Raw genomic sequence first — 21,022 nt, 5'->3', positions numbered from 1 at the left:
ACAGAAGGAAACTAGGAAAGAAAAATCAGGATACCCTGAAGCGAACCCCTCGCCTGATCTAGGTCCCACGTCTCTAGTGGATGACGAGTACAGTAGAGTCAGATGGGTGACTCCCAGAGTGAAAGTCCTAATTTGGCAGACGAGAAGCGAGAGGCTTCTGAAACCGAATAGATAGAGCAGACACCTGGCCCTTAAAGGGACGCGCGAGAGACCCGCATTCAGACCTGACTGCAAAAATGCCAGCAATGACGGAAGGGAGAAGGAGCAAGAGAAGAAATCTGGCTGGGGACTTCCCTGTTGAGGAACCGTCTGCCTGACGCGGGGCCATCCCTGCCGAGACAAGAGGGCCGTTCCATTGTCCACGCTAGGGATGTGCACTGCCGAGATTAGGGCGCGAAGAGATCCGGCTCAGTGCAAGGTCCTCTTGACTTCACCCATTACCATGATACTCCTTGCGTCTTCCTGGTGGATGATGCACGCCACCATTGCGGCATGGTTAGACTGGAATTTGACTGGGCAACCCAGTACACGGTGCTAAAATCGTAGCCGGGCTAGCCAGATGGCTGAATTCTGGAATGTTGATAGGGAGACAATACTCAGGGGTGTCCAACCGCTTTGTGCTGCGGGAATGGAGAGGCACACCCCAGTCTTGGGGATCGGTGACGGTGGACACTATCCTCCAGAGAAGAAGAAGAAGAAGAGAAGGGACTCTCCCCAGGGAGGATGCGAAGAATGGTCCACTTAGGAAGGGAATGGCGGGTCATTCGATATAGACGGGACCAGCGGTCCATAGCAAGGAGAGATTTGACCCCCCTCTTCGTTAGGGCCCGCTGAAAGAGACGAGGATGCAACTGGGTACAGTGTACTGCCTATATCCCCGCCGACAACTGGCCGGGGACTCGCATACCAAGACCGATGGACAAACTGGTGGGGATGGCAGAGAGTACGGAGGCCTCGGTGCAGGGAAGAGAACCACTCTTGTGCGAGGAGTACCTGACCTCGGACGGTATTGAATACCGTGTCTAAAGGGATGATCCGCCGGGGCGAGGTCTGAGAAGACCTTTCCCGAAAGATCGGCTACTCTAGAAGCGAAAAGGCGACGAGGCTATCTACACACCCATACGACAGCCCTTGAGGGAAGAACTCCTGACCACCAGGTCGTACCAGGGCGGAGTGACCATAATAGCTCTGGAGTGTAGGATGGGCATGGCAGCCGCTATGGTCCCTGTAACGACCCTTAAGCAAGGAAGTGGTCCCTTGCCTCGCAAGGTGGATGAGCTATTGGTGGGATAGAGGCGCCTTGAAAAGTTGAGGCGCGAAGGACTGGAACCGAGCGGTGGAGCGACGCACCCGCATGCGTCTGGTCAATGTTGGGTAGGGGAAGAATCTCTTCCCTCAGGTGGCCTAGGGGACCAACTGGACTAGCCCATTTCCGAAGGGACGATGTCCTAAGAGCGGAAGGGAGACCAGCAATAGAGGTCGCATCCGCATTCCAGATCTTGAGTTAGAGTGCTAACGGGTGGTCACACTGCTGCTAGAGACCTAGACCGTGCCGCTGGCAGACGCCCGGGCTGTGTTGAGAAGGTACTCACCGAAGATGTCAACCAGTTCTGAATCGGCAGAGATGGAACGTAGACCGCTGCGTAGGGTGTCCGTGGAGTCCCAGAGAGACGTCACGTTAGGGATGATAAGCCAGGTGGAACCCTGGCGGGCCGATCACAGGGGAGCATGCCCCTTCTCTCCGGAGCCCTTAGGGGAAGGGATAATGACGATGACAAGACTTACCACTGGTAAACGTCGTGTCTGGTTGTTGTCTGCCATGATGCAACAACCCGGCGAACTACTGGATGTCCACTGAATACATCATGGGTCCGCCAGAAAAGTCTTAAAGGAGACCTGTGTGCTCAGAGGGGAGAAGAGGACTCACCGTGCTCTTATGGACTGACTCACCGTTTCTACCAGGCTATTCGTCATGCGGCGAACCTCTGGCGCTTGCTCGGAATCCAGCAGAGGTGGTATGCCTGGGTCATCACCAGAGGGGCTGGAAGGCTTCCGGTGGAGCGGAAGTTTGGACCTGGGAATGAAGGAAAAACTAGGGGGGGCGCCGAAGAGACCAGGCGGGTCCCTTCGAGCCGTGGATAAGGTCCCTGGCACGGGACTCACCTCCCCCTGTGTGTGCACGGAGAGAAAAGGGCTGTCCGTACCTTTATGGCTTGACTCACCATTTCTTCCAGGCCATTCGTCATGCGCCGAACATCAGGCGCCTGCTCGGACTCCAGCAGAGGCGGTACGCCTGGGCCATCACCTGAAAGGTCGAAAGGCTTCCGGAGGAGCGGCCGTCTGGACCTGGGGATGAAGGTGAAAACTCCCCGAGGGGATTGCGCCAGTCCTGTGGAGGTATGACAGAGCATCGGCCAGGGACGCAGCGTATGCGTACCGACCCGAGGACGTCAGCGAGGGGAATTATGGCTTGAGACAGGGGCGCTGACCAGCCGGCCGGGGGAGATACCGGGACCTGCAGTGTCAGGGGCTGCGGTGGCTGCAATCACTAAATCTGACATGAATTGGGTGAATTCAAAAGTTGAGACATTATTCTGGGAACATATGTTGATAGTAAAAACCACCGTTCCCTTCTATATGTATGTATCTATCATGTCAACTAGTTGCTATCATGTCAACTAGTTGCCCGATAGCACCTGTATAATTCAATATATATATATGTATATATATATATCTATCTATCTATATATATATATATATATATATATATATATATATATATATATATATATATCTATATGCATACAATAATAAACTCAACCTCCGATAAAAACACAATCCCTGTATGATTGTGGCACTTCTGAGGCTTGTCTTTTACTGTTATAAACGGTTGCTGCAGTTTCAGCAATCCGCACACTGGGAGTACTATTTCTTTTCTTTTTTTTTTTTTTTTCTTATAAAAAAAGATGGACGCTGAGGGAGTCTGGAGAGCGGGAAAAACACAGCCACCGCCCCCCCTGTGATGCCTGGGGCAGAGCGGAGGGCGGAGATGGACGGCCGGCGACCAATAGCGCTGCAGTGAAGGGGCGGGCCTGTGACACTGGAGACAAGGCCGGAGGCGGGGGCTAAATTTTGGGGCTGCCGGCGCGCAGGGAAGTAGAGACAGGCGGTCCTGCCTGCAAGCAGTGGTGGGGCAGCAGCGATGACCGGAGCGCCAAGAGGGAGGTCTGCTCTTGTGCCTGCGCGCGACGCCGACAGCTGAGACGTGGCAGGGGCGCAGAGCGTCTAGGCCGAGACCGGGGCCTCAATTTTGTAGCCGCCTGGAGGAGAAGGTAGGAGAGGGTCGGTCCTACCTGTTCTCGGCGGCGCCGGCCCAGCGACTGATGCGGTGCAGGCAGGGCGCCTTGCCCCTGCCTGTGTACAGTGCTCTCGTCCAGGAAGACTGAAGACTCCGGGGGAGAGCGTGCTGAGGCAGGGAAGTGGACAACATGATGGGGGAAGCAGCCCCCCTGCAGGGGAAGGCAGCGTGAAAGGGCCCCATCGGATTACAAACGCTGCGGAGGTTCCATCCCTGCTGTATGCCCCTGTACGCCCTTTGGGGTGATACCGCAGGGCGAATCAGGGGTGCCCACGACAACCTGCCCACACGCGCAACCCCGGGAGTGGTACCACGGGGATGGACGGGGGAGAGGGCCCGAAATCTCAAGCCCCTGCGACCCTGGGGAGTGGTACCCAGGCTGCGGAGGAAGAGTGACGAAGAAAATACCTGCAGAAACGAGAAGACAGGTATGAGAGCGATGAGCGGCGCCGAAAAGGGAAAAAAGCGCAAAAATCAAATGGCTGAAGGGGGCCGAGACGGCCCACATCAGCCTCCTACGACACTAAGCTAAAAACTGAATTGAGCCCGCCTCTGGCTCGGGGTGTATATTGCTGGGGAGGAGCTAACTTTTTATGTCTACTTAGTGTCAGCCTCCTAGTGACAGCAGCATAACCCATGGTCCTGTGTCCCCCAATGAAACGATAGAGAAATATTTTTTTTCTATCAGTGAAAATAACTGACCAAAGTTTGATGAATCTCTGAAATCACTGGTGAAACTCGGTCTGTTTTTCTTGTATGTCAAAAAAGACAGTCATCTGAATGGTGCCTTAACTTGTTTTATTTTATTTTTAACTTTAATTTTACTTTTTGAATATATAGAGAGATGAACAAAAACATACAATCATAAGGCACTAACCGTGCTGAGATACATTGAGAAAAACAAATACTGAGGGATGGAAATATCAATCAAAACAATTAACTGAATACTCAAATCCTGAAGGTTATACAGAATAAAAACACCATTTGAGCATTAATGAGCTGGATATGGAAAAACAGAGCCAACATTTAAGCGGGCTTTACACGCTACAATAAATCTAACAATGTGTCGGCGGGGTCACGTCATAAGTGACGCACATCCGGCATCATTGGTGTTGTTGTAACGTGTGAAACCTACGTGTGATTGCAATTGTACGAAAACACATTGATCGCATACACGTCGTTCAAATTCTAAAAATTGAACGTCCGGTTGTTCAATGTTCCCGAGGCAGCACACATCGCTGTGTGTGACACCCCGGGAACGATGAACACATCTTACCTGCGTCCTGCCTGCAATGCGGAAGGAAGGAGGTGGGCGGGATGTTTACGTTCTGCCCATCTCCGCCCCTCCGCTTCTATTGGCCGGCTGCCGTGTGACGTCGATGTGACGCCGAACGTCCCTCCCACTACAGGAAGTGGTTGTTTGCTGCCCACAGCGAGGTCGTATGGAAGGTAAGTACGTGTGATGGGATTTAATCGTTTGTGCGACACGAGCAACAAATTGAACGTGCCGCACATACGATGGGGGCGTGTGCGATCGCATACGAGATCACATGTTTAATTGTAACGTGTAAAGCAGGCTTTACTTAAGCCGATTGTAGCAACCAGACATGAGAGTAAGCAAAAAAATAAGCGGAGAGTAAAGAAAAAAAGCAGAAAAGAAGAACAGCACAAGAAGGAGCACAACGAGGAGAGGTGAGGGTTGGGACAAGGGAGGGGGCAAGGAAAGGGATGAACGGTAAAATGAAAAAGTGTTCCCAGATGAGGCACAAAGAGCACAGATTAGTTCTCCCCCAAAAGAGCCAGATAGTCATCCAACGCTCTAAGTTTCATCCTGTAAAACCAGGTATTGTGATTATAAGAGTTATTAATTGTAGAAGTAAGTTGTTCCATTAACATCACCTCGTTTACCTTGGCAAACCATAGGGAAATTGTCGGGCAGTATCTTTCTTCCAAAGTAGGGGAATACATGCTCTTGCAGTCATGATTAGATGTCTTAATATCGAATACCGCTAGGTTTTTAAGGGTATATCAAATTGATTGAGAAGGACAAGCGCTGGCTCCAGGTCTGAAATAAGATTTGTATTTTTACGTATCACCTACCGCATGTTCTCCCAAAAAGAAGAGGGAAGCCTGCAGGACTAAACGATGCAATACAATACAAGGGTAGTATCTGTCAACAGACTTCTGTAGGTCTGACATCACAATGGGGTCATAGAGAAGAGACGAGTTCAAGTGCAATTGGCATTGCTTGATAATAAGGAAAGTAAAGCAGTGGAGACACTCACCAGCACGTGGTCTGAGAAGAAGATATTGTCAATATTGGCTCTTTGGAGTAGAGTAGAGTATTGTCTTTGATGTTTTAATAAAAAATAGTCAATCTTATAGACATCATCAAAGTTAGAATAAACGGAAAAATCCCTGGCTTTAGGTTGTAGCTAGCGCCATGTGCCAATCAACTGAAAGTCCTGGAGACATTTTAATAGACGTCTTTTGGGGCATGAAAGGGAAGAACCTCCCTTGGAATTGTCCACAGATGGGTCAAAGACTATGTTGAAGTCATCCCTTAGGATCAATATTCCTTCTGCGAATATCGCCTGTTGATTTAGGTAGGTGTAGAGTGCTGTGTCTTCATCTGAGTTAGGAAGTTACACGAATGCGAACGTGACCTTGTTGGATGCAATGAGATCCTTGAGATGCAATGAGACCCTTGACCATCAGCAGATGTCTCTCGATCAGTGTGAGTCTCAGATAACTCCCAGGGTACCGAGCTTGAAATAAGCATGCAGCAACCTCTGGATTTTGAATCAGGTAAAGGGCTATAGTAAGCCATGGGAAACCTGTAATTAGAAATCTTATGAGGTTTATTTTGGCAGAAATGGATTTCCTGCAGAAATGCAACATCCATCCTCCTTTTGTAAAGGAGGTTTAGTAAAATGGACCTTGTCTCAGGGCTGTGTAAACTTCTGACATTTAAGGAGCCCAATGTTAATTCAGGGTAATGATCTGGCGACATTTTTGTAAAAGACTAGGGAAAGGGAAGGAAACAGTAAGAACAGGGAAAGAGTAGAAAGGAAATAAGAGATCTGGTTGAAAAAGAAAGCTGAGGAAAGACTAAGAAGTCAGAAAGAGAAAACAAGAAGAAAAGGAGCAACGCTAACATTAATTGTCCAGGGACAAAATCCTGGACAATTTTCAAATTCTTGGAGATCTGGGGGGGAAAGGAACCACAATATAGAGTGTCACAGGGCACAAGACACCTATTAAATGAAGATAATAACAACAACGCTAACAACAACCACATCCCAGTCCAGCAGAGGAATTCCCTATTGAAGAACGGGGGCAGGCACATCAATGAAATTGTAATCTAGTTGGTAAAACATAAAAAATAAATTCTTGGGAGGAAACAACCAATATCAAATAGAACATAGCTACTCAGAATGGCAGAAGAATAGCCACAGATGGCCATGTTCACGGCCAGCGAACCTCCTCACCCCCTTTCTCCGGTCACTGAAAGTAACTTGTTTAATATGTTTTGCACAGTTACTAAGAATTTTTATTGTTCAAACATTGTACTTAAATAAAATGTAGTTTAGCTGTAAACACTTTCTATAAGGTTAAAAGATGATCCTCCCAAATTCTTCACATAACAAGTAAAAAATTAGCTGCAACCAAAATTCACATACAGGAATACAGGTACAATTTAGTACTGAGTGGATTATTAAAATGGTCATTTGTTATATAGTAAAGGATGATCATGAGGTAGGGGATAACTTACTGATCGGTGCGGGTCGACCACTGAGTGCCCTCTAATCCTGAAAACACGGCTCTGTAGCCCAAGGAACCTGTTGTGCAGAGCCCAGCCTTGCATAGAGGGAAGTGCACATATGTGACTCTTTTTTGCACTCTTTGTCCTGAACTGCTGAAGATTTTATATATATATATATATATATATATATATATATATATATATATATATATATACAGTAAATATATATATATATATATATATATATATATGTATATTTCTAAGCAAAGTTATTTCTAAAGGTGCTATTGACATGAATTTCTCACCAGATGTCAGTAACAACCCATCCAATGCACAGAAATGAAGAAATCAAAACATAGATAATTTAGTGTAATAATGAGAAATGACACAGGGAAACACCATTGAACACGCTTTCTGAACATTATTTAATACTTCATACAGAAGCTTTTGTTGGTGATGACAGCTTCAGGATGCCTCCTGTATGGCGAAAATGGTTGCATGCATTGCTCAGGTGTGATTTTGGTCCATTCTTCCATACAAATACGCTTCAAAGGATGAAGGTTCTGTGGGCTCCTTCTATGAACTCTGAGCTTTAGTTCCTTCCACAAATTGTCTATTGGATTCAGGTCAGGAGATAGACTGGGCCATTCTAGCATCTTTATTTTCTTTCTCTGATCTTTATTTTCTTTCTCTGAAATCAATTGTGAGGTTTCTTGGCTGTGTGTTTGGGATCATTGTCTTGCTGAAATGTCCACCCTTGTTTATTTTTCATCATCCCGGTAGATAGCAGCAGGTTTTTATCAAGAATGTCTTAGTACATTTGTCAATTCATCCATCCTTCAAGTATGTGAAGTTTGCCAGTGCCGTTTTCTGAAAAACAGCCCAACACCATGATGTTTCCACCCATCTTCACTGTTGGTATGGTCTTTTTGGGGTGATAAGTAGTGCCTTTTGGACTCCAAACATTGTGTGTATTATGGCATCCAAAGTTCTAGTTTGGTCTCATCTGACCAGCCTCTATTCTCCCAGTATTTCACAGGCTTGTGTAAATGTTGTTGATCAAACTTTAAATGTGCTTGAACATGCTTTTTGTTTAGCAACAAATTTTGCATGGTAAGCCTGCGCACAAGCCATAGAGGATAAGTGTATTACTTATGATTTTCTTTGAAACAATTGTACATGTTGATTTCAGTTTAGTCTGTAGCTCTCCACAGGTTCTTGGCTCTTGGACAACTCTTCTGATAATTCTTTTCATTCCTTTGTCTGAAATCTTGCAGGGAGCACCTGATTATGGCCGGTTTAGGATGAATATTGATGTTGTTTTCACTTCCGAATTATGGCTCTAACAGTGCTCATTGGGGCCTTCAGTAGTTTAGAAATTACACTGTAACCAATGCCATCAGTATGTTTTGCAATAATAAGCTTGCAAAGGTCTTGAGAGAGCTCACATGTTTTACCCAACATGAGCGTTTCTTGTGTGGCACCTTGGTAATGAGACACGTTTTTATATAGGCCATCAGTTGACCCAGCTATTTTAGGCCTCTTTCACACGTACGTCCCTCCGGTACGTGTTTGGCAGTTTTCTCACGTACCGGAGATACGTACACACGTTGACCTAGGTATTCCTATGGTTTTGGACACACATAAGTATTTGCGCACCGAACGTGTGTCCGTTCCGTACTTACGTGTGTCCGTGTGTTTCTCACGCCGACATGTCCATTTTCTCTCTGGCATCACGGGTGTCACACGGAATGCAAACGTGTCACACGTAATACAAACGGACCACACGGATGTGTTCCGTGTGACAGGCACCGGAGAGAAGACATGAGTATGTGAGAAAAAAAAATAAAACTGTACTCACCTTCTCCAGCCATGCAGTCTCTGCCGCTGCTGTCACTTGCTGCCGACCGCCGCTCATTATGCTAATTGAATATTTACTTCACTGTGGCCGGAAGCAGCAGCAGCGGGGAGTCGGCAGGACCGGAAACCGAAGATCAGCACAATGGACAGTGACGCCAGGGACAAGTGAGTAGAAAGTTCCTCTTCACCGTGTGTTATCACGGATAGCACACGGAGAACACACGTGTGCCATAAACACGGCACACCGAGGGCAATACGCACCTCTGACACGTCTGTGAAAAACGTGCGTGATTTTCACGGACGTGTGAAAGAGGCCTTACACGAAGTGGTAGGATTGCTTTCTAATTACTGATAGATTTGGACTGGTGTCATTATCTTCATCAGTCACGTGGAAAATGAATGGAGCAAAGGTTGAGCATGCACACGTCCATTTATTCAAGAAGAGTCTTTGCAGATAATATACAGTATATACTTAGTACATATTAAACTTGTTTTCATTTCTCTCTGCTATATGCATGAGAGTTTATGGTAACTGTTACTAATATAGAAGTTGCTTTGTCACAGCATTATTTAGGTTGCAGAAATGAAAATGAGTTTAATATAGATAATTTCATATAATCTCCAAGTAATGCCACAGATTTTGTAACCTTTGAAGACACAAGTGCCTGTTGTTCTGTGAGCGGTCTTCGCATGTCATCTAAATCTGTCCTCCTGCATGTTTTTACCAACAACTAATGTAATTTTTTGCCATTTTCAGGATGAGGCTGGCATACAGATTGTATCTCTACGTAGACAACTAGACGACGGCTCTAACCATTCTGAGAGATTGCAAAACCAGCTACAGAAACTGCAGAGACAGCTGACCGAGCTCCAGGAAGGTATCTCTTTTGTCCTAGTCTAAAGTCACAACACAGGACTGGCTGCTGATCTAAGCAGAATGACTTGAGCAAAGTCTGTCCATAGACGCCCGTTTAGGAGCTTTCAGGTGTCCACAAAAAGCTCACCCTTACACAGTCATTGCATGAGACTGCCCACTTGGCTAGCAAGAACATATTTAAATCAAGAAATGACATTGCATACAGAATCTTTTTTCCAAGCTGTTACCTTTCTTAGGCTATGTGCCTACAGGAGATTAAATCTGCGGAAAATCCGCGGATTTTCTGAATTTTCCAGATAAATCCGCAGGTTTCAGCATGTACAGATACTCCCCATGTTATCCTATGGGACATGGGGAGTGCTGTGTCCATGCTGCGGATACGTGCGGCTGCAGAATATGCTGCGGATGTCCCACAGCCGCACGTAATTGCATGTCAATTATTTCTGCGGAATTACCTGCGGAATTCCCGCGCTCCACTATGGAGATAGGGCCGGGACTTCCGCAGGTAAGCCGCATGAATGTCCGCAGGTTTACCGCAGCTATTTCGCTGTACTACCGCAGCTAAAAAATAGCTGCAGATTCCGGCGAGCAGTGTAATACTTATATATGTTCTGAGGCTTTCGATAGCGTAGGGCAATGACAATCAGAGACGAGTTCCTGGTACAAGATGTTTTATAATATGTAACCACGGTAGATACACAACGGAAAACACAGCAGTACAAATACACAAAATACCTTTCCGAAACGGAGCGAAGGGAATTCCCGGGGCCACGCACCGGACTCCCCCAGGGAGACCACCAGAGCGAACCCCTATACAGGGACTGTCCGGCAATCACCCCGGAAGGCCTAAATGCGCCGCAGCCGGGACACAAGGGGCAAGCGGTAAAAGTCCAGGAGTGTCCGTACGGAATGATTGTCCAGAGTGGTTACGAACCAGAGAGAACCGGGCAGAGTGCTGACCGAAGATGGCAGACAGAATCCGGGCACAGCTTAGAGAAACCGGGTAAGGTCCAGAGTCGGTCGGTCGGTAGTCTTTAGGAGGATCCAAAGGCAATCAGGATTAGCAGCAGCAAAGCAGGAGCACACAGCAAGCAGTATACTCAGGCACTGGACTAGGCTTAGAGGCGGCCTTTTAAGCAGCTGGACAGGAAGTAGGGCAACAGAACAGTAAACTCCATGTTAACCGAGGGCAAGCTCATTCAAAAGAGAACTGGAAAACCTGGAAACCTGACATTACTCCCCCCCCCAGAGACGGCCTCAGGACGGATCAGGGCCAGGCTTGTCCGGGAAACGTCGATGAAACTGGGCAATCTTCCGGGGTGCCCGAATGTTACCCACCGGTTCCCAGGAATCGTCCTCGGGGGCGTACCCCTGCCAACGTACCAGATACTGGAGCCGACGACGATGGAGCCGGGAGTCAATAATGTCCTCAACCACGAACTGCTCCTCGCCGTCGACCATCACAGGCGGAGGAGGGGGCACAACACGACCATGAAACGTATTAGGGGAAACGGGTTTGAGGAGAGACACATGAAAGACCGGGTGTACCTTTAGATGGTGCGGTAACCGTAGCCGACAGGCCACAGGGCTCACGATCCCGGTGATCTTGAACGGACCGATGAATTTCTGACCCAGCTTCTGCGAAGGAACACCCAATCTCAGGTTTTTGGTGGATAACCATACAGAGTCCCCTACCTTGTACATGGGTGCCGGTTTCCGGTGAGTGTCTGCCGACCTCTTGTAACGCTCCTGGGCCATAGCCACAGTGTCCTTTAGAACCTCCAGATTTTGTCGTAGTTCTGTCAATCTGTCCTCCACCGCTGGCACCGAAACCGCAACCGGTGACCTAGGCAAAACAGTCGGATGGTAACCCAGGTTAGCGAAAAAGGGCGTTACCTTAGTGGAGCTGCTCTGAGTGTTGTTATATGAGAACTCCGCCAACGGAAGCATCTTCAACCAATCGTCTTGGAGATGGCTGACATAACATCGAAGGTATTGTTCCAGGGTTTGATTCGTCCGTTCGGTTTGCCCATTTGTCTGAGGATGGTATGCAGAAGACAAACAGACATCAATCTGGAGTGCCGTACAAAACCCCTTCCAGAATCTAGACGTGAACTGCACGCCCCGGTCAGAGATGATCTCGTCTGGTACCCCATGCAATCGGAATACGTTCTAGATAACCAAATCCACTGTCTCTGCGGCTGAGGGAAGACCGGTACACGGAATGAAGTGAGCCGCTTTAGTCAATCGATCCACCACCACTAAAATGGTATTGTGCCCGCCTGAGACTGGCAACTCCACAATAAAATCCATGGAGATAGACCCCCAAGGGCGAGATGGCACGGGTAACGGTTGGAGGAGTCCCGTAGGAGCCACACGAGGGACCTTGCACCGGGCACAAACCACACATGAGTGGACATAGTCCTTCACATCCTTTAAACAGGTAGGCCACCAGAAGAAACGGCTCAGAAATTCCTGCGTCTTCTGTACCCCCCTATGACCAGCCAACACGGAGTCATGGACCAACTTGAGAACCCGAAGTCTTACGGCCTCCGGGACATAAATGTGTCGCTCTCTCAACCACACACCATTCCGAAGAACAAGTGTTACATCATTCGGGGGGGCAGCAAGAAATACGTCACCATCATAGGCCAGCTTGATGTCTTTCCACAAGTCCTGGTCCTGGATTACTCCAACGAAATTGGCATCCGATAACACGGTCTGAGATGGGGTTCCAGGTACGGAGTCCACGGCGTGGATTCGGGACAAGGCATCGGCTTTCCCATTACGTGAACCTGGACGGTATGTAACGATAAAATTGAATTGGTTAAGAAATAGGCTCCAACGGGCTTGCCGTGGAGACAGGCACCTGGCAGACTTAAGAAATTCCAGATTACGATGATCTGTGAGTACTATCACTTGCTGCGCGGCTCCCTGTAAGTGGTGTCTCCATTCCTTGAAAGCGGAAATAATCGCCAATAATTCCTTGTCCGCAATGTCATAGTTCCTTTCTGCAGGGGACAACCGGCGGGAAAAGAAGGCACACGGATGCAAGAGACTCTTGTCCCCGGTCCTTTGAGAAAGAATGGCCCCTAATGCATAGTCGGAAGCGTCGACCTCCACGATAAAGGGAAGTGCGGGATTCGGATGTACTAATATTGGCGCTGAGGTAAAACATACCTTGAGACGATGGAATGCTTCCTGGGCCTGGGCGGACCACACAAACTTCTGTCCTTTCTTGGTCAACAGAGTGATGGGACGAACAATCTCCGAAAAGTTACGGATAAAGCGTCGGTAAAAGTTGGCAAAACCGACAAAGCGTTGTACCTCTTTGATGTTTCCCGGTTCCGGCCAGTCTAGAATGGCTTGTATCTTGCTAGATTCCATGTTCAGTCCCTGAGGAGAGATGACATAACCTAAGAATTGTATTTGTGAGCAGTGGAACTCGCATTTCTCCAGTTTAATGTATAGGCGGTTTTCCCTCAGACGGGTAAGTACGGTCTTGACGTGCTCCTGGTGGTCCTGTAGAGAATCAGAAAAGATTAGGATATCGTCCAGATAGATCACCATGAATTGGTCCATGATATCCCTAAAAATATCGTTAACTAGATGTTGAAATGCCGCGGGAGCGTTACAAAGTCCAAAAGGCATCACTAGGTACTCAAAATGTCCGTACCGACATCGGAACGCGGTCTTCCACTCGTCTCCGGGACGTATACGAAGCAGATTATATGCCCCACGGAGGTCTAATTTGGTGAATATTTTTGCCTGTTGGACCCTCTCCAATAGCTCAGGAATCAACGGTAACGGATACCGGTTCCGGATGGTTATCTTATTCAGTTCCCGGTAGTCAATACAGGGTCTTAGAGTCCCCTCCTTTTTCACGAAAAAGATGGGTGCCCCTGCGGGTGAGGTAGACGGACGAATAAATCCCTTGGCTAGGCTTTCATCAATATACTCTTTTAGTGCTTCTAGCTCAGGTGCCGCCAACGGGTAGACATGACCAAACGGAATCTCCGCCCCTGGGAGTAAGTCTATGGGGCAATCATACGGTCTATGCGGGGGAAGCTGATCGGCTTTTCTTTTGTCGCATATATCAGCGAAGTCACGGTAAACCGGGGGTAAAACAGGTACCTGTACAGTGCCCTCCGTATTTGGTGTTACTGGAACCGGAACGGCTGGACAAATGGTCGGACCACTCTGCGGTGGGAAGGATATTTCCTTAGTCTCCCAATCGATGACCGGATTTGTAGACCGTAGCCACGGAATACCTAAAATAATCGGAAAATGAGGAGAAGAAATTATCATGAAAACAAGGGTCCCCTGCTGACCTGGCTTCATCACGCATTCGAGCGGTACTGTTTCCCGATCCACTGGTCCAGAGATTAACTGAGATCCGTCTACCGTCTCCATGGTAACCGGTGAGGATCTTTGCTGAGTCCGGATACCGTGTTTCCTGGCAAAGGAAGAGTCCATGAAATTTCCCCCTGCCCCGGAGTCTATCATTGCAGAGGTAGGAATTAGCTGTCCCTCCCAACGGATCTGAATGGGGAGTAAGCAATGGGTATATTTCCCCTCTGAGTCCTTCGGTGAGGTAGACATTACAGTCAAGGGAAATACTGCATCCAAGTGTCCACTTGCCTCAGAGATATCGGACTCTGCATCCGTGTTGTCACACTCTGCCATGGCTGCCAATACCTTATTTGGGCGATTTGGACGTTTCGGGCAGTCGATCAAGAAATGGTCCGATTGACCGCAATAGAAACACAAACGCTCACGGAGCCGGTGTTCACGACGTTCGTTGGTCTCTCGTTTTTGCAAAGAGTCCACTTGCATAGGTACGTCCTCGGCCTCCCGTGGCGTCCTGAGAGCGGGTTCTCTGGAAGGAAACGCAATATTGTTTACACGGTTTACAGCTGCCCATTTTTCCTGTCTACGTTCCGTCAAACGAGTATCAATGCGCACACAGTGCTGGAGAAACAGTTCAAAATCCCCTGGAGATTCGGAACGGGCTAACTCGTCCTTGATGGTACTGGACAAACCTTTTCTGAAAACAGATAATAATGCATTGTTTCCCCAGTCGGTGTCTACCACTAACCTCTTGAACTCAGTGGCGTATTCAACGACAGAACGCTTTCCCTGACGTAAGGAAAGGAGAGCCGATTCAGCGGTAGCACGGCGATTCGGATCATCAAACATTTGCGCCATTGCGGTCAGAAAGTCATCCAGGTGGTTCAAACGGATGTCCCGATTCTCTATCATGGGATTAGCCCAAGCCAGTGCTCGTGAGGTTAATAACATGATGATACATAACACCTTTGACCGATCAGAACGGTAATAATCAGAATGTACATCGAAAAACAGTATACATTGGTTAACAAATCCACGGAACTGACTACGATCACCATTGAAACGGAATGGGGGTAACCTAGGCATACCGGCAGCTGATACGGACGTAGTGGGGACGGCTTCCTGAGCCTCCACTCTGACTTGCAAATCCTGTATAGCCGGCCCCAGTACCTGGTGATCATGGCCCAGCTGTGCCTCCACATCTCTAAGTTTATTCTGCACCGCCTCCATCTCCTGCTGCAGGGAGTTAATCATGGAGAAGAGCTGATCTACTCGTGTCTCAGTCATTGCCCCAGCGAAATCCTCCTATGGCCTGAGTATAATGTAATACTTATATATGTTCTGAGGATTTCGATAGCGTAGGGCAATGACAATCAGAGACGAGTTCCTGGTACAAGATGTTTTATAATATGTAACCACGGTAGATACACAACGGAAAACACAGCAGTACAAATACACAAAATACCTTTCCGAAACGGAGCGAAGGGAATTCCCGGGGCCACGCACCGGACTCCCCCAGGGAGACCACCAGAGCGAACCCCTATACAGGGACTGTCCGGCAATCACCCCGGAAGGCCTAAATGCGCCGCAGCCGGGACACAAGGGGCAAGCGGTAAAAGTCCAGGAGTGTCCGTACGGAATGATTGTCCAGAGTGGTTACGAACCAGAGAGAACCGGGCAGAGTGCTGACCGAAGATGGCAGACAGAATCCGGGCACAGCTTAGAGAAACCGGGTAAGGTCCAGAGTCGGTCGGTCGGTAGTCTTTAGGAGGATCCAAAGGCAATCAGGATTAGCAGCAGCAAAGCAGGAGCACACAGCAAGCAGTATACTCAGGCACTGGACTAGGCTTAGAGGCGGCCTTTTAAGCAGCTGGACAGGAAGTAGGGCAACAGAACAGTAAACTCCATGTTAACCGAGGGCAAGCTCATTCAAAAGAGAACTGGAAAACCTGGAAACCTGACAAGCAGCTACGGGAAACCTGCGGATATATTCGCAGGTACAAACTCTCATGGGCACATAGCCTGCTCCCGCTGCTTTGTGACATACTAATGGCATATTAGGCTGTGTTCATTGTGATAGATTGTCTTCAATATGCTAACTGCAAATGAGGGAAGTACACATTACTTATTATTATGCTAACAAAAGTCACACGTGTGAAAAGTCTTCCAGATTTATAAATTATTTCAAGTCACCTTCTTTGTGCTCTCGTTTATGTTTGTGAGCTGTGCACAGCCCGAAGCTATGGTTTACTAGGGTGTGACCCTACAGCCATAACAAGGAGTTAGGAAGGGAGGGAGCTTTATCCTATTTTCTGTAAGAGAAGCTTCACAAGCTCTAACATAATAGTACGGATTATCACATAAATGGGGAACATCACTTTTTGTTCTTTAAAATCCATCCTCACTAATGAACAGGTGTGAAATAAAATACACAATGACAGATCTTTACATTTCATGGTCACACAAGGATGACAACTCATTTAGGTCTGCAAGCAACACCCCGCCTCTGGAAAATTAATATAGCGTCACACAAGGTGATTTTTTGGGGGCACAATTCTTGGTTTTCTTAGATTAGCAAAGGATACAAGACAAGTAAACGTCTGTCTCTTACACCTAAACTGGATCTGCATATTTGTAGCTAATGTCATACTTCAGTGTGTAGTGTAATGGTCCACATTTACAGTGCAGAACTATCGTGAACACATGTTCCTAGGAAAGCTCGTTTCCCGATAATCGTGCCGTCTAAACAGGCTGTTGATAACCCAATGAACAAGCAAAACGATTAGTGAAATTATATTTTCGGCAGCACAAAAGAGTCTCCTCCTTCTCAGCAGCGTGTCCTGCAAACAGGATTTGTGCTGCCAAAAATAATGGCAACTTCTCCACTCCACCTATCACAGATCATTCTGTGTGCATCTGAAAAAACTGGTGGAAGCACTTTGATGAATCGGGGCCTATAACCCTGTTACTCTAGTCTTTTGTACAAAAGAACATGAATAACTCATGAATATAGCTGCTGTCCAAAAGCCCTATGGTGGCATGTGGACATCTGGAGCTCTGCTCGTTGAGCGAGAAAATGGAGCAATTCCCATTCTGACGGACTTGAACCATCCTTTTGTTACTTTGCAAGACATTCATCTAAACCAAAGCCATACTAAAATTGATTTACCAAGTCATACTACATTATTGAAAGAGCTTGTCTAGATGAAACAATCATGATTAAGAGACTTTGATGTTTGTTTGCTCTGCACCCGCCCTAACAATTTTTGTTTTGGGCTTTTTAATTATGCTTCAATAAAATCTTTACATTTTATTTGCTAGTGCTGGATTTTTTCACATTCTAATTTTGTTCTTCACCTGCCAGCCGAAGTAGGTTGTCCGTGCATCACCACCCTTAATTTTCTCCAGTGAGCTGTGCATTTCTCCTTTTCTGTTAGTCTTCTTCACTGCCCCCAACCACTACAGATTTAATTTGATAGGGGTTTAATGTGCCTTATTAACTCTATAATCTTTGAAGAATAAACTTATATTCTGCAGCATCACATATGTTAATGAGGCATGACTTGTCCTAAGGGGGTGTCTCTTCTTCTAGTCCTGCCTTGGATTTTCTAATCATTCTCTTCAAGGTGATTGATAGCTTTCAAACAATACTGGTCATGGTAGGACCATTATGTAGGCTGTTAATAATGCACATGGAAGTGTAGTTAGACAGCCCAAGGCAGGCTTAATCTATGGGAAGAGATACCGGGCGGACTAGTCCTGCCTCATGAGCATATCTTGTGCTGCGGTATAATAGTCCATTATCAAAGATTACAATTTTATTAAGGCAGATTTTCAGATTAAAGAAATCCACATGCATAACCCTACAGTAGTGATTGAGGACAGTCATTGAATATGGCAGGATCGCTTTAGTTTAGCCATGAACCTGATCCTTTTAAATCCTCAATGTATTTTTGTGTCATTAAAGAACAACAGAAGTCAGAGGAACGCCTGGGCACCGCTCATACGGAAATGCGTCTTCTGCAAGACAACCTGCGACAAGTGGAGATAGAACGACAAGCTGCAGGAGAGCGCGCTCTTAAATTGGAGCACAGTTTACGTGTCAGCGAAGATGAGAAGAGAGACATACAGGTATGGAGGTAGACAGTGCTGATAATATGCATAGTAAAGGAAGGTTGGGCAGGCTCCTAAGCGACATGTTATACCTAGTGTATTTCTGTCTTCAGTCCAATTCTAATACTATAACATTAAGCTTGTTGTATGCTTACACCTACGGTTTTATGTTACCTGTTCTGGGCTTGTCAGTAAACAGGAATGTCTACTCCACCCATTTGTTGGATGTGTTTTCTTACAGTAGAAGTTTGTTGGGAATACCCCTCAGGGACCCTGTATGACCTTTTCTTCTCCTGTTCTCTACAGTACCTACAATGTAGTAGGGAAGGTATAATTAAAAATGGTAACATTTGGGAAGTGCTACAGATATTCTCATAAAACATCCAGGGGCTTGCTTGAGTTTAAAACCACATGCCCACTTTTTCCAAAAGTTTTATTGGCCTTATTATGGATTAGAGGTACAATACCAGTCATAATCTATAGATAAATGTGCTACTGTATCTGGAAGAAAGCAAACTTCTTGATTTTTGTTGTGCACCTTGGACAAAAAAATATCAAGATCTCTGGAGATGGACTGGAAACCTTGAGATCTGGGGTGGACATATCATTGGTGTAACTTGTGCAGTCGCACAGGGGCCCAAGAGGAAAGGGGACCCATTTCTAACTCCAAATCAGGTGAAATAGTGTATTTTGATGAGATCTTGGGCTGAAAAGGGCCCATATATTGTTCTTACACAGGGGCGCTTTTCTGTCTACATCCGCCAGTGCTTGAGATTGATAATGTTTATCAATTTTGTTTTTTGAGTCCTCAAAGAGTTCTCGTCTCGCCTTTCTGTTCTTAATGCTAAGTGTAGCACACACAGACATACAATGCAAAGATTGAGTCAACGTCTCCCCTTTTTATCTGGCTTCAGGTATGATTTTCATATTGCCCACACCTGTTACTTGCCACAGGTGAGTTTGAACGAGCATCATATACGTGAAACAAAAGAAGATTTTGGCTACTTATCATACAATCTCTTGCTCGGAGCCTTCATTGGGGGAGGGGCAGGAAGACCATTGGTTTATGCTGCTACCACTAGGAGGTTAAAACTATGCAAAAAAAAAACATAGACCCCCCCCCTCTGCAGGGTACACCCACCAACAGGCACAAAGCTAATCAGTTAGTGATCAAGCAGTATGAACAGTAATGGACTTAGTACAGATTAGTTATGGAAAACACAAAAGCTGAAGAAGGAGAGAGTACTGTGTCCCCAATGAAGGCTCTGAGAAAGAGATTTGTGGTGAGTACCCAACATCCTCTCTTCTCTATTACTTCATTGGGGGACACAGGAAGACCATGGGACATGCAAAAGCAGTCCCCAAGGGTATAAGGAAAGGTAGAAAAATGAAAAATGCACATGAAAATAGAAGAACTTCAGGATAGCAGTCGAACCACTGCCGCTTGCAACACTCCTTCCTTGGCTGGCATCAGCTGAGGCATGGTGAGGAACCTGGTAAAACCTGAAAAATGTATGTACAGAAGACAAGATAGATGCCTTGCAAACTTGCAATGCAAAAGCCTGATAAAAAATGGCCCAAGAGGCTCCCACTTCCCTAATGGAATGAGCCGACACCCTAGAAGGGAGAGTTCTGTTCTTTGTTCGGTACTCTTCAAAAATAACAGAACGAATCCAACGAGCAATGGTAGCCTTGGAAGCGAGGAGTCCCTTACAAGCACCCTTGATGAATAAGGAATCTGTAAGTCTGAACTTATTGTTCCTGGCAAGGTAAATGTGAATAGCTCTATTGAGATCCAACTTGTTTAGAAATCATTCCAGAAGAGTCGAAGGAGAAGGACAAAATGAAGAAAGGTGAAACCACCTTGGGAAGAAAATAATTCAAAAGCCACATGACTACCTTATCCTGGTGAAGGATGAGGAAGGGGGAGCGACATGAAAGAGTATCCAACTGAGAAATTCATCTAATCAACGTTATGGCTACTAGGAAAGAAAGATTCCAAGGTACAAAGGACAGGGAGACCTTCCAAAGAGTTTCAAAGGGAGGATGTAACAGAGCGCCCAAATACATCTAGGGATCGTGGACCATCTTGCTCCAGGCACTGTCTCACTGTGTTGGACGATCGGGCCGGAGAGGAATGGGAAAGGATTATCTGCCTGGTCATCTAAATGCTCTTCATCCGTTAGGGGTTAAGGTCCTGCTGTGCTGACCAGAGAGGGTACCGTGTGATGGTTTTCACACTGTTCTCTCAGTCTCTTTGTGGGATAATAGAATTAATGATTACACTGTTTCCCTCACAAGCAAAATCTGAAAGAAAATAATACAAGATTAATAAAAAAACAAGATTGAAGATAGAGATGGTTCTGGATGCAGACCCGTGTCTGCCTCCTACTGAAACAAAGCTAAAATTGATTAGCTTTGTGCCAGTCAGTGTGTGTATCCTTCTGAGCAGGCACCAATGATTTTATGCATAGTGGCAGCTTCCTTGTGGCAGTAGCATACACTGTGCCCCCAATGAAGCGATAGAGAAAGTTGTTTACCCACAATTTTGGAAAGCTGCAAACAATTTTATCTGGCCCATTTTTGGAGTTTTGTGGGAAATTATGTCCAATTTGCCTTTTTTTCTCTTTTTCTGTGTTGTTCCAAAACACACAAAGGAAATAAATATGTGAAATAAACATGTGCATGACACAAAGTG

The 21,022-nt window shown here is 46.6% G+C and overlaps 1 protein-coding gene across 1 annotated transcript in view; it reads left to right on the top strand.

Annotated features, from left to right (window-relative positions):
- The window catches only part of CROCC2 (ciliary rootlet coiled-coil, rootletin family member 2), a 324,826-nt gene that overhangs the window by 288,116 nt on the left and 15,688 nt on the right, over positions 1-21,022 (top strand). The window contains exons 29-30 of the mRNA XM_075340867.1: positions 9,742-9,862; positions 18,179-18,342. Coding sequence (XP_075196982.1) covers positions 9,742-9,862; positions 18,179-18,342 — 285 coding nt within the window. The remainder of the gene's footprint in view (positions 1-9,741; positions 9,863-18,178; positions 18,343-21,022) is intronic.

This window comes from Anomaloglossus baeobatrachus, chromosome 3 (assembly GCF_048569485.1).
Source record: "Anomaloglossus baeobatrachus isolate aAnoBae1 chromosome 3, aAnoBae1.hap1, whole genome shotgun sequence".
NCBI lineage: Eukaryota > Metazoa > Chordata > Amphibia > Anura > Aromobatidae > Anomaloglossus > Anomaloglossus baeobatrachus.
The sequence above is the reverse complement of the archived record's forward strand: the minus strand, read 5'-3'. Positions and strand labels throughout refer to the sequence as shown.